Raw genomic sequence first — 24,739 nt, forward strand, 5'->3', positions numbered from 1 at the left:
GCTCCTTCAGCCAGTGCCGCCTGTTACCTCAGGGTGGTTTCAGCACCTTCACTTTGGGGCTGTGGGTGGTTAAATTCTGTTTCCAAGCTGATTTGGGAGCACAGGGATTTCTATTCTGTGGAAAACATGGGGTGGGTTGCTTTATTTTACCTGAAAGTAAGGTTTAGGGTTGGCACTTTCTGGGGGCTCTCACCACACGGCCGAGGCACAACAGCAGGTGCAGAAGGGGGTAAAAGTGCTCTTCACCCAGGTTTTTAGTTAATATTATCCTATTTCAACATCCATTGTGGTTCTGTCTTTGATTTTGTTTTCCGTTTTGATAATTCTAGGAGGAAGCAAGCGGGCACTGGTTGAGCTGAGGCTGGGAAAGGACCAGATCTGTCTTGTGGAGCTTTGAGGTAAGTGGAAAAAAAACAGGGCCCAAAGCAGATGATTTGTGGGTGAGTACCAAGGAACCACAAAGCTGGGTGCTTGTCCTGTCAGTGATGTCCCACCACCATGCAGAATGGTGAAGAGATGCTGCTGCCTTTTCACAAGTGCCAGGCAATGACTGCTCTGGCAGCAATTCTCACCTGAAGCTACGTGGGAGCTGCTCTTTCTGCCACAGCCATTTCAGTTTAGCCTGTATAAGGTCTCTGAAGCGGGTCTGACCCTCACAGCTTTCTTGCCATATCTAATTTTTGGGGTAAATGTGGCACACGGGTGTTCTCTGGGATGTGCCTGAGCAGCTGGTAGCTGTTCCTCAGGAGCCAGATGCTCGCTGTTTGAGGTCTGTATCAGTGGTGAGATACAGCTGCTGCTGAAGCAAGGTCCTAGCTGTCAGTTTACATAAAGCAGACATTTCTAAGCGAGACTGCACTGCAGGAACTGCCTCTGGTGGCAGCCTCTGACCCGTCCTGGAAACCCGCTGGTAGACTCAAAGGGTTCAGAGCTTGCCCAGTTCAGTGTGCTTTGCTTTACCCAGACCTTGTCAAATCACCTCTTATGTCTTCTGCCGGCAAAAGGCGTCCCAGATTCCTTCATTGTCTTCCTCTCACCCGCCTTTTCCAACAACTTAGCCCTGAAAACAGTTAAAATCACTTAAATGAGGGCTGCATGTTGGAGCTTTCACCCTGTCACCTGCTGGCAATGTCTGCTAAACCCTGCCTGCTGGCCCTGCAGGGGATATCACTTCAGGATAGAAGTGATCTTGCAAGGACCCTTCTAGCCCCGCAACTCTGATTTCTCTGCTTAGTCCCTGCAGCACCAGGTTTGCATTCCCTCCCTGTACCCTGCCAACCGGTCGGTCTGTCAGACTTCACCCTTGTCCTGGGCTCCTCTCCCCTCCTCAGAAGGAATCCCCCGAGGAGTCATCTCCCTGTGCTCTGCAGTCCTGCTGGACCGCCGGTTTTGGGTGAGAGCACGCAATCACAGCGACCACACGAGGGTGCCAGTGCTGTTTACCTGCCGCGATTTGCTGTGAGCAATGAACTCCAGGCTGTAGCTGGGGCTGCTCCCTGGTTCAGGCCAGTCTTGGGGGACACCACTGTCCTGGGGACCCTTCTGCTGCAAGAGAGAGAGCGTGGAGAGATGCAGTGAGGCAGGCCCAAAGCCAAATCAGTATCCAGAGGGATGTGGAGATGTAAAGACCTCTGCTCATAGAGAAAAATCCTTCTGTGGGTGCAGCTACACCCTGTGCAGAGACACCAGAACTAACTTCACTGCTGGGCTAAGCCATCGGTTTCCATCTCATCGGAGGCGTGCTGCTGAGGGCTGTGCAGCCAAGCGCTGCACTGATGCAGCTGTTTTGCTGCAGGGACCACCGGCAGGGGCTGCAGCAGAGAAATGGAGAGATGGAGAGCGCTGCCTCTCGCCCCAGTGGACCCCGAGCTCCTGAACAGTCACAGATTGTGCGTGGGGGTCTGTGATTAGCTGCTGGTCATAGAGCTTTGGATTTGTGTTTTGTTTTCCTTTTGTTCAAATTGAATTAAAAAAAAAATAATCACTCTCTGGTAGGAAAAGCAAACATAAGGGCTGTCTGGGTCCAGGGGAAGCCCTTCTGGTAGAGCATCCTCCCCTGGGAGAAGGAAAAGCTGGGTTTGATCCTTGCCTCTGCCTGAGGGGAGATGGAAACCCTGATCTCTACAGGACCCCAGAGAGTACTGTAAACAGCAGGCTGCAAGCTTGTCTGGTGCAGAGAGTTTTTCTTGCCCTTTCCTGTTATTTTAAATAATTAATGATTTGATGGAGCGGGGAGCGTAGAAGGCAGGTGTCCTGTCTCCCTCGAGAGGAGGCTGCGCACCCGGCTAGACGGACGCTTGCTCTCTCGTGATGAATATTTAAGTGTCTTAGACAAATTGGAGCGGCGCCAGCGGGAATGACTGCGAAGGGCTGAGCCTTCCCCACTGGGTACCCTAGTGCCTGAGGGCTGGGGAAACAGCTCTGAAAAGGGCAGGCAATAATCCCTGCTCATATATAGGTACTGTGCCTGGCCCAGTGACATGCCAGCCTTGGGTGGCACCTCTGGCTCTTGCCACTCTTTCCTTGTGCTGTGAGAGACCTGGGGATGGAAAGCTGTCCAGATTTAACCTGCCACTGTTAGCATCATTGTCTGCACCTGGCCCAGAACTTGAATCAGCTGGGAGTGATCTGGGAGTAATGCTGATCTCAGAAGAGCAGTAGCACAGATGTACTGGAAGTTTGCATCTGTGGGCTTGGGTATTTGCAGCAGGCAGAAAAAAAGCAGTGTAGGCAGTTCCTTCCATCCTTACCAAATAGGTTTGTGTTCAGGTGTGGAAGGGATGAAGGCTTTCTGCTGACACTGAGTACAGAATGTTGCAGGGATTTATTAACAGCACTAAACACTTGCCCACTTGCCCAGCGATCCATTTATTAGCTAACAGACCTAAAAGAGCACTTGGATTTTCCCTCTAATGTTGTACCGTAACAGATGACAAGGGGAGGTGATAACTTGAGCTCTTTTTGCAATATATGTCTGATACTGACCCCGTCTTCAGAAAGGTCTTTGGCTTTATTTCACATGAAGAAATCTAAGCTGGCTTCGTGCTCTTTCTTGCTTAGAAGTGAAGCTCTCTGACATAGCCATTTGTGCCCAGTTTTTATGTGTTAGTTTAGGATAATCGTTATTTTCAATCTCCAGCTTTCAGAAATCATGAGTCAGGCCGTTTAAATCCATGCCATTTTAAAACGCGCCTCTGTTTGCCCTCTGGTTTGGTTGTATACACAGTGATTTTTAAAGTCAGTCAGATTTGCAGCTAACCATGTAACGCAGCCCACAAACCAGCATGTGTTTATGCAGAAACAGTTGCTTACCAAAAGGTTTAGCAGATCGGACTTGAATTTATTTCCGTTGGAAGCAAAACTGGAAGGTGACTCCTCCTGCCTGCAGCTGATTGCAGCCCGGGAAGCCAAGCCTCTGCTTCCCTGGAGCTGCCCACAGCGGGGGAGCCCGGCTCAGGGAGCAGCCTCCTGCCCTGGAGGGTTGTCTTTTCTGTCATTTGCTGCCACGGTCAGGAAATTAAATGCTGCACGGGAGAGGAGCCGACCACATTCCTCGTCCTGTGTTAATGGACTGTCGTTACACGGCTGGGTGTCAAACAGCACAAGGTGCTGGGGTAGCCACGGAGGGCTCTGCGTGGAAGCACACAAATCAGTTCCTTTGGGCCCTTTGGTGTGATGCCGTGGGGCATTGTGTGTTTGTGCTACTTTGCGGCCTTGCTGTGGGTGTGAGAGAAACTAAATGTACAGATTTTGTGTCCTGGTTGGCAAACTGCACCTTCAGACGTGTCCCAGCAGCATGGAATCCACGGCAGGGCTCTGTCTGCATGTCTTCATGTGTGGCTCCAGCTGATTTTTTTTTTTTTTTTTTAATTTGGGCCAGGCTTTGAGTTGTCCTGTAGGCTAGGTTATTTTTGGTGCTTCCTTTGATAACTCTGTTGCTGGGACATGCTGCGAAGCCAAAAATCCTCTGGGAACGTCCCAGCAATGCACACAAAAAAACACCAGCCCTGTAGCTTCCAACAGTCAAACATACGAAGCTTTCAGAGACTGTGGAAACCTAACGGGACTCCACAGACCCGCTCTGGAAGCCTGAGGAAGGATCCATCACTTTCCTCAAAGGCTGTATTCACCTCCTTGCAGGGCTCCCAAGAAGGAGCAGCTTGTTAGAGAGACCTGTGGAGCTTGAAACCTTTGCCAGTAATGATTCAGGCTCAATTCTGAAATCAAATATTTAGTTAAACAGAGACTGTCTGATGACTGGATTAAACACAGACGGCCTCTGAGTGAGCTTAGCACTTCATTTCTTTTTTTTTTTTTTTTGTCAGTGTCCATTTCACAAGCCTATAATTCCATTTTTCCTGCCTTCCCAGACTCTGCTTATCCTGCGTAGCCTCTCAGACGATGCAGAAGGAGGTATTTCAGCAGAGCTCTTGCTCTAGGTCAGGAAGCACGCCGTACCACAAAGCAATCTTCTCTGTCTCCAGGCTCAGGAAGAATCCAGTGTTACGGGATCGGGATGAAATCATGCGCTAGAGAAACGCAAGGGGTTATGTTTGTTTGGGTTGAAGGAAAAGTCTCGAGGAGCCCAGGGAATGCCAGAGAGAGCAGGTGAGCAAGTCTTGCCTGGCAAGGCGCCGTGTGGGGTTGACACAGATGGGTCAATCCCTGCTAACAGCGCCTGGAAGTTGCAGTTGGTGATTTGAACTTTCCCGTCCTGTCCGTGCCATTTTCCAAAGCTCTTAGGCCTTTAAATCCCTTGAAAAGATAAATGGGCTTAAGCTTCTGTGTAGCTCTGAAAGTGCAGCTTACACTCAATTAACACTGTCGCTGGGCTTGTTCCTGGTGATCGGGTCACTCCTGTTATCTCTGCCCTTCACTGACACCACTTCAGGACATCTTCTAGCTCAGTTCCTTCTCCTTGCACTTGTGGAGAGCTGAGCTCACCGCCATCCTGTGGGAATGCATGAGAAGCAAAAAAAAATCTGCTCAATGGCTATTTACTCCTGAATGATATCTTAGGAAAAGTACTACAGGGAGGGGAGATGCACTATTTCTGTGATGCTTGGCAGTGAGGAGGTCTGTGAAAGCTCATCGTGCTCAAATTCTCTTAAGTCTGTGCCTGAGATGTGACCAGCAGCCGGGAGATTTCTGGTGGGACAACCTCAATCTCACAGCCATTATCAGGTCCCAGTGGTCATCCTGGCTCTGCTTTGAACTGTTCCCCTTGCTAGCTGAGGTCAGCCTGGGCTTTCAAGGCCAGGAATATTAGACTGATATCCTCTTTAAACATCTACAATGCGAAGGAAAGCAAGTGCAGCAGGGAAGGATCAAAAGGGCAGAAATATTCCTCCCTGCCTGTGAGAGCAGACTCTGTGCTGGGGCCGGTGTCCTGTCCCTACCAGGTTTGCATGCGATGGTTTAACCGAGCGAGAGTTGGTTATGGGAGGTGGGGGTGGCTGCATCCCATAAACCCAGCCCTGATGGACACTGCTTCCCAATCCCCTCACTGACGTGCCTGCAGGCAATGTTTTTATTCTCACTTTCTGCATGTGTAAACGAGGGCGGGTCCCCTGCTTCCTGGCCCTCTGAGGACTGTCTGGCTCCTAAAGGCAATCCTGGCCCTGCTTTTATCAGGAAGAGCGCAGCTGAAATGTGGGATTTTGTAACCAGTAAACCTCACGTGCTGAAACCTCCTGCCAGAGGCACAGCCCCGAGCTTCTCCAATGTCATCCTGTAAGGCTCGATGCAAAATTTTAAGCAATGCAAAAAAACACTTATGTTTGGGCATTTAATAAAATCAAAGCGGAGGCAAAGGGTCGATAGAGCTGCGATGCCACCGGTGTTTTTGTTTCTAACTCCATGGTTAGGCACAGCGTGCAGCAGGAGCCAGGAGCACGCTGTCAGGAGGCAGCAGCGCAGCTTTGGAAGTGTTTTTCTGTCTCTCAGCAATTTTCTTCCCGAGCCCGCAACATCTGTCTCTGTCCCCAGCCACATGCAAGTGCACCGAAAGTTTGTTCCAGGCCTAATGAGTAATTTCATGGTCCTGGAGTCGGAGGCGAGGGGAGGGGGCTGGGGCGGCAGCTGGAGCCGTGTGCTTTGCGAGGAGGAGCTCTGCAGATGTCAAATCGCCGGCTGATGGCTTCTATTTTATCGCAGCCCACCAGGCTTCCCTTTACAAACCTGCTGCTGGAGTTTCTGGTGATCAGCGCCGAACCAGCTCCCACACGGGCTGCTGATTTCCAGGGGCGTCCTCGCTTCTGGGCACGAGCAGCCTGGAAAAAAATAATGTCATTTATTTGGAGGAGGTGAGGGGGCTCAGCTGGGCGTCAGCTCCGCTCCGCTCATGGAGAGAGCACGAGTGCAGAGCACTCTGCCTGCCCTGCTCCTGTTTCCAGCACGTGGGGCTGGTAGAAGGAGGGATGAGGGAACAAACAACCCCAGGCAGATGTGGGATCGTGTTGCTCAAGCAGCTAGAGGGTGCGCATGGCGTGTGAGCACACACACAACGAGCTGGCTCCGATGGCAGCCGGTCTCAGCGGGCCTTTAAAAAGCCCCAAGCCCAGCTTTCTCTCCGAGAAGGGACAGAGCTATCTGCAGAGAGCGATAATCTGCGCGCAGCACAGGAAGCAGAAGGCAGATGTTGTCACGTTTATCGTATGTTTCCAGCACAGGGGCTTCCTCTGGGACAGGCCTGCAGAAATCAGGCCCTGGGGCAGGATTCGCGCAGCTCCATGTGTTTATCCAGCACATGAGGACACGCACGGCTCTTCCTCCACCTGCCCAGGTTCTCCTCGTCTGGAGAGGAAGTTTACCTTCGCTCGCTGTGACTCACAAATAGAGCCTGATTCATTTTCCTGGTATTACTCACAGAAAGGGAAAGCCAAACGGCAACCGGTCTGTGCCTGTAGACACCTGTACCTCTCCAGCTTTCTGCTCATTATCTCTGGATGAGTTTCTGTTTATCGGCGCTAGCACACTTCCCCTGGTGAAGCTCCTCTTTGCAGAGAAGTACTGATCAGAAAGTGAAGATTTCTACCCCTACAGCCAAGAGGAAGAGTGCTGGTTCTCCATAACTGCTTGCAGAGTTCCTGAAATGGGACCAGTTCAAGCTGACACTTCACAGGGGAGCTGTCAGCAGAAGGAGCAAGCACCAGACAGATCCAGGAACGGCTGCAGAGGTCCTGCAGCTCCTGAGCTGACCGCTGTGCCTGCTGGTCTGCCTCTTACAGGTGCTCAGCACTAACAGATCCTGCTTCAGTGATGGTGGCTTGTTGAGGACCAGCTATTTGGGAAATTCATCTCGCCAGCAACCCGGGCTTCTGCCCCATGCCTTGGCTCCCTGCTGTGAAACAAGGACAGGAGCTGCTTGGGGTCCGTGTAGGCTGCTAGTCCTCAGAGGAAGGGGTGGTGTTTTACTTTCTGCTCCCTGCTCCGTGCGTGGCACGATGGGTGGGTTATTTTGTGCTAGAGAGACTGCATGAGCATCAGCCAGATTTCAAAATCTCAGATTTTGAAAATCTCACCCAAGATGTGCACAGAGAGGCTTTGGTTGTGAGGTGGGAACCTGGGACTGGCACTACAGCTGGGCCCAAACCCATCTTTCCCGTATCATTCCTTCCAAAACCCGCAGTGTTTGCAGCCCTTCTGCAAAGAGAACACAGAGCAGAGCTCCAGCTGGGTGGGCTGTGGGGAAGGCAAGGAAGGCTCTCAGGCCTGGAGCAGCAGTTATGTTAGAGGTAAGGTGGTTTCCTCTGGGCTGTGGGAAGCTGAGGCTCAAGTCACTGCTCTGAGCAAGGCAGAAGAGGGTTTCGGCCCCAAACCTGGCTCTCCCTTATCAGCAGCCTGCTGCTGGGGGAGAGGCCACGCGAGGGTTCAGTTCTCTCATCGTGTGCCTTGACCCCCCCTGGAAGAGCTTTCTTCAGAAGCGTTCCACGGGCTCTCAGATTAGAAGCTGGGGTTTCGGGTATTTTCTGGTGGAAAAAAAGATTTAATTGGAAAAAATTCCTGCGTGGCTTTGGTATGCTTTCAGCTGGCATCCTGCCTGCCCCTCTGAAAACATTTCGGATTTTGAGCGCGAGCACTTTGTGTCAGGCTGGCTTCTTTGCCTGCAACCCTAGCTGAGGTATCCCTTTTCCCTGAGCGGACGGCAGGAGCTGGCTTCTTGTTACGTGGCACTGGAGTGACCTTCTGGGGCTGCCCTTCACAGGAGAGGACGGCTGAGACAGGCCAGAGATCCTGGAGCATTTGGAGCAGTAGCCACTGCCCTGCTGCTCCTAGCAGTCTGCTGGAATAATTGCCACCGCCCCCAGCTCCGGCAGACGTGTTTGCAAAAAGCTCTGCGGGCAGTGGAAGCGAGCTGGTTTCATCATGACAATGTCGTTATCCTTTTAAGGGAAAATTCCCTCCGGGAGCCAGCCCTCAATTACCTCCTGCTCCAGCTCCTTCGTGCTGGAGATGTCTTGTAACACGGCTGAGTTACAGCCACAGCGCTCTGCAGTCGAGCACCTACCCGCTCGGGAGAAAAATATAATTAATCTCTGCTGGCTTCTGTTGGTCGCTTGTGATTGCTGAGCCTGGAAACTGCAGACAAAACCCAAAGGGCTGGCTCCCCTCATGGGTGCAGAAAGGGTCTGGGGACGTTGGATCTGGGCCCTCTGCCTCTGCCACCAAGGGCTGAGCGGGAGCTCTGGAGAACAGCCCGAGTTCTCCCTGTTCTATAGGGACGGTGGTGCTTGTGACATCTGTAAATGTGCTGTGCATGTCCTAAAAAATGGCACTTTCTCTCCGGGCAACAGCAGACCCATTAAAACCAACCCCAAACCTGTGCAGTTGCTGCTGCCTTGAGTCGAAACAAATGGGCTGCAGCCCACGGTGTGACTGCACCAACGGAGAGTGAAACGCTGCTCCTTGGAGGGAAGAGTCACAGAGGAACAGGATTGATCCCAGTGCCCTATCTGGAGGACTGAAACGCACAGGAATCCTATTCTGTCTGTCCAGATCCAGACTGAAAGAGCTTCACCATCTTCTGAGCTTTCCCAAGGGTTTAAATTCTCTTCCCCTATGAAGACCAAGGCAGAAAATAAAACTTTTTGAAAACTTACGTAATTAGACAGGAAGTAATTACACGAGCTCCAGCCAAACATGTAAGATCTGTTGCAGCCTTTTAAAAACTCGTTGAGAAAATTATCTAAAGATTAGCTGAGGTGTTGACATCGTGTTTTCATGCCCCAGAGCAAAAATGCCCACTTCTGAATCGTCAGCTTTTCGAAACGTTTTTGTACATTTTTTAAAACCGGGACACTTTTCTAAATACCTAATCCTCTGTTAACAGCTTTGGGTTGCTGCTTTAACCTGAAAATGTTTTGCCAGAAAATTTCTTGCCTGCGATTGCAGCGAGGCCCTGGTTGCACGGTTGGAGGTAGGTGGTTTTGAACCCGCACGGACAGAAAGGCAGAAGCGTGGTGAAGCTGAGAGCTCCGTCATTCAAACACATGACTATTGTTTGCACTGACAGCCCTGCAGAAGTTCATCAGCTCTTGGCACTTGGAAACCAGCGGAATTCATTTGCCTGGCTCAGGACATTCAGCCCGTGCTGTTGAAAATTCAGCCTTGGACCAGAGAAAGCTGCTGGGAGGCTCGGTGGCTTGGACGGGAAGGCTGATCAGGCTGATCACCCGCGTGGGAGGACGTAGGTTTGGATCAGGACCTGCTGCGAGCTCCCCTGTGACATCTGGCCCTGTTCTTTCCCTGAGCTCCACTTCCCCTTCACCACTGTTCCTTGCAGATACACGCAGGGCGTTAGGCACCGGGCAGCGCTGTGCTGTCATGGTGATGTGGTCTAAACAAACGCAGAGCATTTTGCCAGCATTTCAAAACTGAAATTCTTGTTGCGAATGAAATAGCAGAGGAACTCGGGGTTCTGTTTGCTCGGTTCTTCACCCTGAGACTCTGAGTCATGCTGGCTTGCATGTCCGCTGGACTTCTGGAGATCTTCTAGTCTTTTTGCCAGCTGCAGTGACAGATACCTCAGTGTGCAGTGATGATTCACATATAAAACTGATTAGCATTAAGAAGCATTTATTTTTGTGCAAGGTAGGTTTCACTGGAAAGCAAAAATATTTTTCCTCCATAACTATTTGAGCTTTTTTGTGGGTGTGAGGGGAAAATATGAATATCGTTTAAAATTTTACTGAGCATCTGAAAACCATTTAGACACCAAGAGGGAATTAAGTAAGGGGTAAGGGGAAGCCAGTAACAAACTCAGATTTTTCCTAATTTCTGAGTAGTCCTAAGGGGAAGGAGGGTCTGGATCTGTTTACGTTGCATACATGCCACATCCCTACCTGTGAATTAGGGCGAGTACTGAGCACTGCCTTCCCACTGCCTGCCCTCTTCCCTTGCAGAAAGCTCCAGGTGGCTTTCTGTTTTAGGCCAGAACATCTCCAAAGCAATTCAGGTTCTTATTTCTCATTCAAATGACCAGTATGGCAGATTTTACAGCTATCTATAGTACTTGCACGGTATGACTTGTCCATCTATGGACTAGGAACAATAGTTCTTTAACTACTAATCGACCAAAGAAGCAAGATTTGGGGTTCCATTCCTCATCCTTCAAAGGATTAGAAAAGTCATCAGAGGACAAATTGTCAGCATGGGCTTTTGTTTCTATTTTGTTTTTGTTTTGTTTTTGTTTTGTTTTGTTTTTTAAGAGGACTTTGGCTGGTAACATTGTTCAGGTCATCTAATGTTTGCTGCAGAATGTCAGTACTGCACTAATTAAAAATGAAAGTTTCCACCACAGGAAAACGGGTTTGGAGTCCAGCACTTCAATGCTCTGTGTCTTTCCCTTCATTCTGGAGGGTGAGAAGCTCCACTGTCTCTCCTGGCTGCACAACAAGGCTGAAGTCATTCGTGTCCACAAAACACCGTAAGGTCTGCACACTGGAAGATGCTACACGAGAATTGCCAATAATGTTTAGTCAAAAAAGAGAAAAAAAAAATGGAGCTAGTTCTGGCTTTGTTTCCCAGCATTTCAGTTCCATTCATTTATTTTGAGCAAATTGTTTTAAAATTCATTGTAAACCGCCTGAGTTACAGAGCACAAACTTATCCCCATGGGGATGAGTGAACTGTCCCATGGATCCCATGGGGGCGAGGAGTAAGGAGGTTTTCTTGGCAGGGACGCATCCAGAAGTTACGGAGAGCTTCTGTCAGAGTGCTGAGCTCTCTCTGAAGGAATTCTTCTGCCTGAGGAGGGGGCTTGAGATGGGAAAGGGTGAGAAGAGAGCTGAAGGCTGGAGAAGAAGAGGAGAGGAGGAAAGCTGGGGAGAGCAAGGCGGTGTGAGCTGGGACCTGCAGAGCACCAAGCTGTTTGTCATCCCGCTGCTCCACGCGTTCCACATGATCCCCAGTGAGAGGGCAAACAAGGTTAAAGGACTGAGCAGCCCGTGGGGCTTATTAGCCACTACGCCTGCTTGCTGAGGCTTCTGCCAGTGCCCTGCAGGAGCCATATGGCCGGACAGGACCGCAGGCAGTGGCTCCATCCGCTGTTCCGTGCAGAAGAGGGAAGACAGCCCCACCCTCGCTGCATATCTGCTCTTAAATCCTGCTGATGGAGGTCCTCCTGCAGATCCCGTTCCAGAACATCCCCACCCTGTGCCTGGAAGACCTTTCTGAACTCTTCGATCTTCTTTGCTGCAAATTAAGCCAATTTATTTTTTCCTTTACGCGGTGGATGTGCTACGCTGCAGACAACCATCCCTCCCGTAATAGCTTCTTGCAAATGGGGTTTGTAATATTCCACTGAAGCTTTCTCTTTTTATCTACAGCTCTGAGCGCCAGTGCTCTGTAATACATATGCACTAAGGAAGGATTGCTTCAGTGTCCTCAGACACAGCTTTACCAACCCTGAACTGAGCAGCCCAGTAGGTCAGGGAGAGGGGACCAACGCCGAGCAGCCGCAGGTGCAAGGATCAGCCCCCCTTGCTCTCCGAGGGGACATTTTTCGGGCTGATTTGTCACTGATACTGCGAAGAGGCGAGGAGTGGATGGAAAACACATTGCTTAAAGTTCCTCACACTGCCCCAGACAGCGGGGTTGCTGCCGAGAAAGAAATCGTTGATGCTTTGTAACATCACATCGGCTGTTTTCGCAGGAATATTGTGGGTTGCAGAGCCATGAGGTAAGGCACTAGAAGAACACAGTGACTAAGTTTCCTGGAACAAATGAAGCACTGGCTTTCCGAAGTATGTGAACTTGCATAGCATAACAAAACAGGGATCTCTGTTCTCTAAACACAGTGGATATGTTCTGTGCTGGCAGATTTTCTAACTGGAAGGGGAAATCTTGGAGAGCTTTGCTGTTGACGATTCATGTTTAAGATAAAACACACATTTTTTAATAGCAAGAATAATAAGTCACCGCAGTAGACTAGCCAATGCTGTAGTAAATCCTTTGGCACCCTGGGACTGGAAGAGCTCTTTCTGCTCTTTCTCAGATGCAAATTATTGAGCTCTGCAGGATCACTGGATGAAACCTAGGACCCCCAATCTCTATTTCAGATTATGAAATAACACAGTCTCTTCTAATTAGTAAACTATGGCCATGCGTTGAATTAAACGCAGTCACGCAAATGTTTCACGTGCCAATATAATGTATGTTTTCATTTTCATGGGCTTTTTAATCATGTTTCATGGGCTTTACTTAGTGCTAGACGCTGCCCTTCCTTACCAACATCAATTTGAGGCCCAAATGTGATGTGTTGTCTGCTTTCTCGGAAGAGGAGAAATAGCTTTTTTTCTGTAGCATATCTGTAGAAATCAACCGAGTCTTTTGGAAATTCCCTTGGGGAACTGCCCCCTTCCCAGCAGTGGCCTTCAGAGTTTACCAAGCACATTTACCCAGACGAAGCTGAGCTTGTGCAATAGGATGGCATGCACGCTTGCATTCTTTTTCCCTGCTTCCTTGTAACTTCTCAACCCACTAGCCAGTTTCCACCCAGTTTCACAGAAGGGAAGCACTCGCTACGACGCCAGTTCCTGCCTTCTTGTTGCTCACTGGCATCCGTGCAGGGGAACGAAGCTCTGCTGCTGCTCAGCACCACGGGGATGACCGCTGGGTGAGTTTCACATTCGCTACACACCAGAATCCACATGAAGGCGTTAAGGACGGCCCCGAGAGAGCTGCCAGAGCCTGCACTGGGTTGGGTGCAGCAGCCCAGCTGGGTGCCACCCACAAGCCCCAGTGCTTCTCCTTCCTCCAGGCTTGTGGTTAGCACAGCAGCTTGCTCGCCCCAGCCTGACCACAGCCGTGCAACGCGCCCTCCTCCGCAGCAAAGCCCCCGGCTGCCAGTCCTCCTGGCTCCTCTTTGCCCCTGTTTTAGGACAAATGGCTCTTAAACAGCTGATATTTAAAAGGGGGTTTATTGCCAAGTCTCAAAGCTCGTTACAAGCAGGAGCCAAAGTGCTGCCTTCCCTCTGGCTGCGGCAGCTGCTTCTCAGAGAGTCATCCACGTTTGCTTGCTTGCAAGCTCACTTCCTTCCTGTCACAAATGTAACCTGGTGGCACGGCCTGAAACACAGCCTCACGCCCCAGCGCTCCATGCCCACAGGGTTGCCAGGCACAAGAAGGCAGCCTTAGTGCAGCCAGAAATCAGGTGTTTAAGGGGAGAAACAAAAAAGTGCGTGGTGGCAGGACGTACGCTGAAGATGGGAGGTGCTGCAGGAGGTCAGAGCAAAGGCTCAAGAGGCCAGGATCCCGTCTCGGACTGTGACCAGCACTGCCATTTGCAGAGGAGCATCTAGAAGCACTCCAGAGGGCAGCTACAAGGTAGCCCACCCTCCTGCCTTAGGCAGAGCCCAGCTTATGACCAGAATGAGAAGAACAAAGTGGGAAAACTGCAGAAGCAACGTGATCCGTTGTTTTCTGGGAAGTCCGGGTGAATCAGGCTTAGGGCTGGGCTAGACGTTTTAGGATGAAACTGCTAACCCTATTAGAAAAAAGAGTTAAAAAGTCTCCAACGGAATGTTTTCAGCAGTAGAGTTACCAGGTGCTATGGAGATCCCACTTAAGTTATACCTATTTACAAGAAATAATACAAATCTAGTAAGTTCTGTTAGTACAGCAAAAACCATCATTAGCTGTAGCTTGTAAAATGATTTAATGTGCTCATTTCCTAACAGATAGGGTTGTTTGGTGGTTTTTTTTTCTGTTAAGATTCCTACCGATGGGTATTCAGTAAAATGTCAGACATTTATTCATTAGAATATCCAGTATTATATAAAAATATACAGTAAATATAAGCACATCCTGGAGGTCTGGCTGTAACAGACAGGGATGTCTCGGTATCTTCATCAGCTCTTTGCCAGACGGTACCCACAGAACACACTGCCACCAGAAACACCCGTGAGAGCAGAAGCATTTGTATGTGCATTAGGGGACTGACCTTCCCATAAATTACCTCCATGCTCATGAGTTTTCAGTTCCAGGCTTTGATTTGCCCATCCTGGAGGTCAGGACTGGCTTGCACCTGGGGATATGAACCTGCACCCGGAGTTTGCCCCGGTTCATGTGTCTTCCTGTTAGTGTGATCTCCTTTTCCCCATCTGGTTTCTCTCTTGTTACAGACCTGCATCCTGCAAACGCCTGCCTGCTCTCTGAAGCTGATGTCCCTCGACTTCCAGTGCGCACCAGGTTCTGACAGCTCACATTCATACCACACAGTGTTCGGTAAACAAAAGTGCACATGCAGAAAAATACATTTAGATAGCAGATAGGCACAGAGTATTGTCTATATGATTAGCCCTTGTCCTAAAAATATCTGAAAGGCAAGTAAGACCCACGGTTCACATTCAATCTACAGCAGCAAATCACACAGATCCAGAGTTTCCTCCAGGCTGTGTGCCTGGCAGTGGGCTTAGGACGTAGGAATCTTTTTGTCTCAACGCAAAGCTTTTGTGGCACCTGAGCCCTGAGTGTCTGACTGTGTAGAACCTCCCACGTGAGAGAATCAGAAGTGATTTTCCATGCATTGTCTACAGCTGTCCTGAGAGGGGGAGAGACCACCCTGGCTGCTTGAATCCAAATCAGAAGATATGGAAGCATCAGCTCTAGTCACTCGCTACCTGTCCTGATGACTCTGGGTGGTGAAAACCAGGATATTTGGAAGCCCAAAGACAACATTTCTCTGCTCAGATCTGAAGAGCACGTGGGCTAGCCTAAGAAGAGGTGCAGATGAAGCTTCACTGGGCTGCTGCAAAGGGAGGTGTTTGCAGCCCACTGCAGCCTTGTGGAACCTGGGGAATTACACAAAGAATAACAGAAGAAAAGTGATGACAGTGAGAGAAAAAAGATAAGGTAGCGCGTCACTCCTTAAAACCAGTCTGGAAAAATCATCCTTTTCTGTGCTTCCAGAGTCTGGCTTAAGCAAAGGAGAAGCCCTTCAGGATGTCATACGATTCTCCTGAGAGCAAATACTGTACAGAACAGGAGAGGGGACTCAGCTCAGGTACAGCACTGTACAGCAGCGGTGCAAAGACAGGATTTTATCACAACTTTAATCACTAGAAACCATGGGAATTGTGATTGCTTTCAGCAGGTGGGCGGGGGAGCTGTGGGAATTGTGCCAGAGCCTCCTGCAACACTTTCCTCAGCCCCTTACATAGCAATGCTTTTTTTATTTTCATATACTTAAGCCGCAGGGACCAGCCCCAAAGTTGTGCGCGCAAAATGCCTTTCCCTCCATACTCCAGTTGCAGATGCCTGTGCCAAACCGTGGCTCTCAGGCTAGCCAGGACACAGCAGGTAGAAACCTGCTGAATAGGACGAGGGATCTCACCCAGGCCGGCTGCCTGATATGCCTGCTCCTATCAGTTAGCATCCCAACAACAGGGAGCCAACAGCTAAGGGAACATCCTTAACAAATGAGCTTCTTAAGGACAGGCTCTCCTGGGAAGACCCTGGGCATCTCCTGGACACAAGCTCTCAAAACATCTGGCTAATCGTTCCCAATTACACAGTGGGGATTCAGAGTTACCAGGTAGGTATGGTCCTTAAAAATGAGCATGTTGTGCTGCTGCAACATGCTGCTTCCAAGGCTAAGTGTAACCTGCTCTGAATCCTTGCCTCAGTTTCCCTGTTAATGAAACAGGAACAATTAATACGTGCCTGGCAATGATGCATTGAAACCTGCATTCATTTACACAGGGCTTAGCCCACCTAAAGCGTTGCCTGGCCAGACTCAGAAGAGTGCCTAGATCTGAGGACACTCCTCGTAGGCAGGAGCTGGCCAGTTTTGCTTGCCTCTGCGTGCGGTCACTAACTGTGGATGTGGTTTTACGAGCATCCTCGGAGAAGTTTAAGCCACTTATCCTTACATTCCTAGATGTCACTGGGCCAGGTGCTCCAGGAAACCTTGCCAGCAAGTGTATAAACAAAGTAAAATGTTCTCTGACTGGATTTATCTTTAAATGATTGAAGTGGGAAAACCGGATAGGTGCCAGTGTAATCTGGTATCTGCTTGTAAATACAGACGGGGGCTTTTGCTAGAGAAACCTTTCTGCTTCTTTCAAAATCCTGACTCGGTTTGACTACCAGAAATTTTTAAGGCCTGATCCATTGATTTGAAAGTACTTTGGACCAAGTCCCTAAAAACCATTCACATTTTTGAAGCTGTCCTGTAACCTTCTGCTGTGCTGAGAGGATTAGAACCGGACTGGTACGTACAGCATGAAGAAAGAGGGGAAGAGGCTATAACTGAGAGCTCAGTTCTGTCCCATAAACATGGTGCATGCACAGCAAAACACCACCTCTTGAACACTGGCCTAGCAACGGTACAAATCATAAATGGCAAACGTTTAGCCTTGATTTCGAAAACCAAGCTTCTTGGAAGAGTGTGTCAGGGAGCACTTCTCCTATAGAGAGTCACTAGATCCTTTTGCTTTTCTTTCTGTTTCTGTGTTGCTTCTTTTTTCAGTTCTCCAAGACCTTTGATTTCTTGCAAGACTTGCGTAGCTTGCCGAAGTTGTTCTACCGCCTCGTTGAGTAATGTCTCTGCCATCACTGGGGGTCCGTTCCCCTCCTGGACCTGCTCCAGCCCCCCACGTAAAACCTTCTGCAGAAGTTTTTCTGCCTTTTCCCTTTCGCTCGCAACTTTCTCCTCCATTTTAGCTAAGCAGTGATGGGAATCCTTGGGGAGACTTTGGCCTGGAAGTGCTGTCTGGGTATTTTTGGAATCTGACAGCAAGTCTCCCAGAGACGAACTGCGAAGTTTGAGGCCCGAAGTGTTTTCTACGGAGGTTTTCCCCTCGATAGTTTCTTTTACACTCTCCTGGCCTGTTTCTGCAGCTAAGGAACTCGGTGTCTGTTCTGCTGAACTTTGCTGTTCCTTCTCAGCCAAGCTTGTCCCGTTTTCTTCTTTAGGTTCAGCTGTTGGGGATGTGGACTCTGCTACTTCGCTGCCTTCGACGCCGTTCACCGGGGGCTCGGAGCTGCCAGACCCCAGATCTTTCAAGCCCCCAGCTTCCAGGTTGCCGTGGCTGGAGTTCATAGTGGCTAGCATCTTTTCTGACAGGATCTTAGGAGGAGGAGCAGGGGGCTTTGTAACATCTGCAGCAGCAGTCTCAGCAGGGCTGTCTTTGCTACCGTCTCCTGATGATTTCAAGTCTTCTGTGTTTTCAAGTTCAGACACCGGTTGGTCCCAAGCCACTTTTAGCTTGTCTGGCACGTTCTTGGGAAGAGGAACTGGAGGTTTTGATGTGCCCTTGCTGCTGAGCTCAGCAAGTTTCTCTCTGTTCTCCTCACCTGGCGCCTTGGATTCTTCCACATTCTCCTCTCTGCTTACAGAGTCCTCTTCCTTGGCATTTACATCGTCCTTTGATGCTAAGCCTTCCTTAAGCTTCTGATCTGGAGGCAGAGGCGTTTTGTGTTCCTGGTCAGAAATGCTGTTCTCTGCATCTTGGTTTTCTTTTGTGCCCGTGGGTTTTGTAGGCGGCATGGGTGGCTTTGGAGTTTCTTTCTGAGGTGGCAAATTGTCACTTTCGCTGATAGTGGAGTCAAAGGTGGGTGGTCCATTGTCTACCATATCCAGATCTAGTCTCAGAATACCATCTGACGTAGACTTGGCAGCCTGAAACACAAGAGGGAACTTTTTCAATTTCTATTCCATCAATCCTTTAACTTCAAGGAATTGCTATGGATACAGCGGTATAAACACTCGCGGCATAAAACTGAAGCTGAAAGGCGAAGGCAGGGGATTACTGCTTCACACATCCACCCCCTATTTATACTTACATCTGTCAAAACTGCCAGGAGAATCTGACTGATTACAGAAATGGTGCTCTCAAGAGCAGCTGCTTCTACAGCTCAAGAGCAATCTACGGAGCTTCTCCTGTGCAGCATCACCCCGAGCCCCCCTCTAACAGCACTGCATTCATCTGCTAAGTGAAAGCCAGTGAGATCTGCTGTGCCAGAATTTAATGAGCTGGGATAATCGTGAGTCCCAAACACTTCACCCGACAAAGCAGGAAGCAGGGTCAGCTCACGTACGCTGCGGCAAATCTCGAAAGCATCAAATGGAGCACCCCCGTCCCTCTGCACAGCCCCGTTTTTCCTCCAGACCAGCATGTTCTGTGACTGCCGTGAGCGTTTTTGCTGCTGAGTTATTTTCCGCCTGATAGCGCAGCGACTTGCACAAGAATAACAAAGCCAATAGCCACAAGCAGTCAAGAATGAGGACCAAAGCACAGAATTATTTTTTTTTTACTACTTCCTTTGAGCAGACCATCTCAAAACGTGCTCCACCATAACCTTAGCTTCTTTGTTCTCCTCTTGGTGCTGCGCTCTCAGCTCTGCACAACCTGAATTCCTCATCCTGGGTAGCTGTATCTCCCTACCCCTTTCATTTACAGATGGTTTCCCCAAAACTGCTTTCAGGACTGCCCTATTTCCACTTGAATAAGTAAAACAAATTGATCTTTGGATGGTCAGCATGTGTTGAGGCCACTTGAGCAGGGATGCTCTTGCAAGACCGTTGCCTTCTGCTCGCTCCCTTCAGCCTGATTTCACCGCTGCCTCGCTGGGGCCAAGCCTCAGCCCATCAGACCTTCAAACCACAGGCTGCGTGCAAACCTCTCGAGCAGGGGAGGGATATCCTAAAAAGGGTGGACGCGGTAAACACGCTACAGGGTGTGAGCTCGGCACCCTGGGGGGAGAAATGCGATGGCAGTTCCTGTGTGAGGGCCCCAGCTGCAGCTCCGGGCAGCCTCCTGCAGTGCAGAGAGTTTAGGTGAAGCCTCTTTTGCCTTTCCAGCCCCTAAGACACACAGAGGCAAGCTGCATCCTGGCTGCTTGGCCCTGACCCCTCCTTACCTGGCCTGCTTTGGCACTGAAAAAAAAATCCTCTCATTTCCTTCACAGCGCTGCAGCCACCTGTGATACCCATCTTTCTGCAGGCTCTGTCCTCCCCCTTTCCCCTCATTCCTGCTTTTGAATTTGCAAGCCAGTTTCCCCCAGATTTGGCCAAAAGTGAGAGCTCTTGCAGATATCTGAAGTGTCTCATGAAAACAGTGAGCTGGCTTCCTGCCTTACTGAACCCATTCTAGGCATCAGAGAATCTACACAGCGTTGCTTCTCCAGCTTCTGTCAGGTTTTGTTCTGCTGTTTTCTGGAGGGATATATGGGAACCTGGGATCCATCCCCGTGCATTTCTCTAGAAGAGACACTCTCCCTCCATTTCTATGCAAAGTTAAAACTCTTGGGGCATCTCATTTCCTGCAGTAGGGTCATCTGAGAGCTGCGCAGACACATAACTCAGAGCCTGGGAAGTGTGAAGTAAGAAGGTTTGATTTAAAAACCTTCGTTGCTTTAGATTAATGGCCTCCTAACATATCTGTCTGTGGAAGCTTATTCGTAAATCACAGGAATCCCGCATTAATAAGAACTTCTCCCATAGAAATGAACCGCAGGTTTATTCTGTGGTGCTCTTTCTTTCCTTCTTTTTTTAAGTGACAGACCCAGAATATCAGTTACGAGTAGACAGGCCAGTCTATAAAGCTGCCTGGGAGAATAATGTATTCTGGTTCAGACCGAAGGAAGGGTTTGTAAACCCGAAAGCTTGTCTGCTTTTTCCAGTTAGTTTAATAAAAAATACTGCTTCTCTCCACAGACCACGCAGTTCTTGGGCCGGCAGACCATTGTGGCTACAAAAATCATCACTTCTCAGAAAATAAATATAGGAGCTTCAGTCTCTTCTGATTAAAGTGAAACCGTAATGGCTCTCACCAGACAGCGCAGCGGCTCGTGAGGTATGGAAAGCTAAATATATCGTAACACGCTGCAGCAGCTACAGATCTATGGGAACCCGGAGGGTTGCTAAAGAGGTGCTGGCACCGTCTTTCCCAGGGGAAGCTGTTTCCCTTGTGAGCTTTCTCCGGGCACCTGGGTTTTCCCTGGGGGTTTGCTGGTGGCTGGATGGAGCAGCCTGCTGTGCAGCTCGTGCTGATCCCAGCTGGGAGATGGCTCAGCCCCCAGGCAGGGCACCTACCTCCTTCAGGTGGCTTCTCGTGGGTGGCCGGCGACCTTGGGTCATCTTCACTCTGTCCCGAGTTACATGGTCCAAGGAAAGGCTCTCGTCTACTTTCACCTTTAAAAGGGGGAACGGGAGGGAGAGAGGAAAGAAAAGAGGTATTAGTTTCTTATGAGCCATCTATAAAGGTGGTGTTGGCACACAGGAAGGGACGCTGTGTTGGGATCCAAGATGATTTTTGAATATTTCACCATTACAATCTTAGCCTCAGACCTTAGGTACAGTTTGCCTGCAAAGCCCTGCACATACGTGATGGACATTTAAGGCACCGATCCCCTGCATTACGGCGTTTATCTCAAAGGCACTCCAGAGCAAAGCACTCAACCTTCAGGTCCAGAATCACTAACCCTTTCTCTACCAAAAGGGCAGGACAGAGAAGGGCACCAGTGGGCTTTGTTGTCCCCACCCCATCCTGGGCTCGGAACAGCTCCTGCGTGTGGCAGAGCACGGCACCGAAATTGCTGTTGCCATCTCGGAGGTGAAAGCCCATTAATAACCGTGACCCGACGGTGAACTGTATCAGCAGTTCTTCCTAATAGACCTTCCCTTGTACGGCTCTAATGACTGCAGGAAGCTGAATAGAAGGTGTGAGCAGTGACCTGGATTAATTGCAACTGTAGCTGAATTAACAAATTCATTTCCCGGCATCAGAGTAGAAATCCACTAGAAGACCCAACCCCATCGCAGGTATTTCTCACTGTCTGCCACCCTCCTGGGGCTGGGGACAGGCATCCCATGGGCAGCAGAGCCTCTAAAGCCAGCCCAGGCACTCTGAGGTTGTCCTCAGCGTGGTGGCAGGGGTGGCAGTGCTGGGTTGAGGCATGGGCAGCCAGGAAGGGCTGTCGTGCAGCTCTCCTCTCTTGGCAGCTCTCCCACGTTCTGCTGGCCACAGCTGAGGGTCAGAGCCAGTGTGGAGGACGGTGAAAGGTCAGCACGGTTTGCTGCCCTTCAGACCACAAGGCTGTCCTGTAAGAAAAGTTGGTGAGGGTGAAAGAAGGGTTTAAAAGGAAAAATTGGGTCCCAATCCCTGGTTGATACAGCAGGGCGCTTCTACAGCTTTCAGTGGAGCTGCTCCAAGCCTGAGCCATCACCTTGTGCCTAGCCTGTGCAGCAACACTTTAAATCCGAGGTCTGATGCTAACTGGAGTGAAGGAGAATTAAAAGCTGTCTGTCTCTGTGCATCCAGGTTCTCCTAAGGAGCAGAACCTCCAGATGAAGACCCCAGACCCCACCACGCCGTGCTGGGCTTTGCTGCCCACTGCCGTGCCCCTCCGGGCAGCTCAGGGATGGCGTCAGGTCTCCAGCAAGGGCTGAGCAGCGCCGTGTTACAGGACATCTCATCTCCCACCCGCTGTAACGTGAGAGCAGGCCTGGCTGCTCAGCTCTCTGCTGCTCCACTTTGTAACATCCTCCCTGCTGCTCCCAGCTGCCAGCAAAAACCTGATGCTGGATGTCATTTACCCAGGCAAAAAAGGAGCACGTCCCAGCCTCTCCTCCAGCTTTTGCCTTATAAAAGCAAAGACCAAGCTCTCAAGGTTTAAATTCTCTAGCACCACATTGACAGGGCTCAGCCCTTGACTTTTACTCACTGCTTTGGTTTCCTCTGCTCGACACATCTTGCTGATTTCTTAGTCTCCTAGCTACCCTGCCCAGCTCTTGTGTGATTCCCGTGGCGGTGGTTTTGTGCACTTCCTTTCGGTTACAGAAACAACTGCAGAATTGTTACTGCTCTTTCAGTTTGCTTTGGGGCTGATCACACACGAAAGGGGAGCTGAGCAAGGTTAGTCAGGCTCCGGGATGTGCGATTTTCATCCTTGCCTCTGCACATCAGGAGGAGAGGAGGACTGGGGCGTGCAGGTGCTGGGGCCAGCTGAGAGGCAGGCAGGAGAGCAGCCGGGCTGAGGAGCCACGGAGTAACTTTCCACTGGACTCCAGACTGGAGGCAGAATAGCTGCTGGACTGAGTCACTGCAGATTTTTCCAGTCTTGAAGACTGGGCTATGTCCTAACCAAACACCTCCATTTCCAGGCTGCTTGGTGCTGAGAATCACGACACTGGGGGGAGACGAGTCCTTACTGGCTTGGTGCTGCAGCTGCTTCTGTGCCCCAGCGGCTTCATCCAGGACAGGGAAACATCAGAGCATTTGTTGGGCTGATCCAAAACCCCCTGAAGCCCCCAGACCATCTTCCACTAACTTTGGTGAGCTCTGGTCTCCCATGGGCCTCTCAATGAGATATTAGCTGTCAGCAGCACAGAGCATGCCTCTGGCACACATCTACTCACCCTGCTGCCCCTGCATCTAACCCTGCCAGAAGAGAAGGGAAAGCAGCAAGAGGCAGAAGGGCTCCAACACTTCTCTGCATGTTCTAGCTTCTTGGGCTGAGAACTGGAGGGACTAAAAGCTCCTAGCCCGTGGGGATGCAGCTTGGTCTGCCCTGCATACCAGCTGTGAATGGGCTTTCTCTTTCCTTTGACCATGCCTGGCATGCAGCGTGGGGTCTCAGGCAAGTTCTCTTCCTAGCTCGAAAAGCAGTGAATGAGAACTGACACAGAAATACTGGGGTTGAAAACTGTTTCTCTTACCTCATCAAATACTTTGTTTTTGCCTCTATTGATCCCTTCATTAAGAGCTTTTATCCACGATTCCTTTTCTTCCAAAGTCGGAGCTTGAAATTTGATATCATGAACCTGCAAAAGTGGAGAGAGAATTTTGCCTAAGCGTTTCTCGTCAAGAACAGAGAGGCAGCTTTCTGCTCTCTGTATATCCCTTCAGCTTTTATTTAACATCCAGTTCCAACCTGTGTTTAAACTACAGATTCCTTTGCGCTTTGGCAAGCATTTCGCATCACAGCTCCCACGAACAGAATTTTGTTATGCTGAACTGTTTGTTGCTCTAGTTTTATTTTCTCCGCTAATAAATACAGAAATAAGAAAGTGAGAGTTTTTTTACTTCTGCAAAACGCGTGGAGGAGGTCTTATGGCAGCGTAAATTTGTACAGGGAATGGTCAAACCGTGCGTAGTGAATCAGATTGAAAGTCCAACTTGTTTTGTGGTGGTTCAAAGGCAATAAAGTACTTTATCCTCAACTTCCCCACAGGCTGCGAGAAGAGAGCAGTAGGAAACCTGCATGCTGTGGGCTCTGCCCGCTTCCCTGTTCCTGCAGCTCTGCAGAACAGAAGCAATACAGGAATCCAGGGCCCTGGCTTTAACTGCGTGTGGACGGGATGCAGCAGGAGGGCGGCGTAAGTGAACAAATTCACCGTATCTTTTTCTGTTTGCAAATGAAAAAATAAAGCAGCAGACACCACAGACAGAAAATTTCTGGGGTTTGAACGGTACTGCGTAGCTTTGCCCCAAAAGTACCCTTCAGGTGAGAGAAACACCATCTTCACGTTACAAGTGGCAGACTGGCTTGGATCCGAATAGCCCCATGGTGTGCCTTCACCTGCTCTGTGCAGGCACACGGGTAGACTCTTGTGCTAAAGAACATCACGCGAGTGGCAAAATCAAGCACTCAAAAATTAGACAATCCCGAAGTCACCTCGGCAGCCTGAACTCAGCCGTGCTGCACAAGTTCCTCCTATCACCAGCCCTAATGACAGGGGAGGTGCTCTTACTGATCAATGTGTCTTACTGAGTGCACTCTGCTCAAGCCCTGCCCTGAAGACACAATTACTGATTCTGTTGATGATCTCGTCTTTGCTGCTTATCACTACAATATCTGTGGGCTTCACAAATAACTTTTCAGAGCAATTAGCAATTTTCACAGATGAGGTGAGCAGCTATGGACAGGCTCATCCAAAACACATACTGGAAGGGTCTCATTTGGGTATTTTTTTCAGGTATTTAACATGCTACAGCTATCCAACATCTTTGCACTGCCTTCAAGAGCAATGCCTCAGCCTTTTTGTAAATCAGGCCCCACATTCTGGAATCACAAGAGGGTCAGAACCTCTGGACTGTGTAAAATGAGGGAGACAAAGCTCAGGGTGACTGACAGCTGAATGCTTTTAGCAGCTTCCTGTTTTGTTTATGGTACAACAAAGTGGCCACTGTTTTGGGTCTCAACAACTTAAATCTTACATACCTATGCTCTGGACATCCCTACTGGGATGCTCTTCTGACCAAAGCAGCAGCATCAGAAATTCTGCAGAGCT

At 49.8% G+C, this 24,739-nt stretch overlaps 1 protein-coding gene and 1 long non-coding RNA gene across 3 annotated transcripts in view; one reads left to right on the plus strand and one right to left on the minus strand.

Moving 5' to 3' along the window:
- The window catches only part of LOC311442904, a 31,220-nt gene that overhangs the window by 1,235 nt on the left and 5,246 nt on the right, over positions 1–24,739 (plus strand). The window contains exons 2-5 of one of the 2 annotated variants that reach the window (XR_014696941.1): positions 330–398; positions 20,162–20,300; positions 21,768–22,780; positions 23,680–23,824. This is a non-coding gene — a long non-coding RNA (uncharacterized lncRNA). The other variant, XR_014696942.1, reaches the window with a different exon arrangement.
- The window catches only part of PLEKHO2 (pleckstrin homology domain containing O2), a 28,114-nt gene continuing 16,777 nt past the window's right edge, over positions 13,403–24,739 (minus strand). The window contains exons 4-6 of the mRNA XM_084532615.1: positions 23,165–23,269; positions 20,540–20,638; positions 13,403–18,124 (exon numbers count right to left, since the gene is read on the minus strand). Of these exons, the coding sequence (XP_084388741.1) occupies positions 16,895–18,124; positions 20,540–20,638; positions 23,165–23,269 (1,434 nt within the window). The 3' untranslated portion in view covers positions 13,403–16,894. The remainder of the gene's footprint in view (positions 18,125–20,539; positions 20,639–23,164; positions 23,270–24,739) is intronic.

The sequence above is a fragment of the Aythya ferina genome (assembly GCF_964211825.1).
Source record: "Aythya ferina genome assembly, chromosome: 11".
Classification (NCBI taxonomy): domain Eukaryota; kingdom Metazoa; phylum Chordata; class Aves; order Anseriformes; family Anatidae; genus Aythya; species Aythya ferina.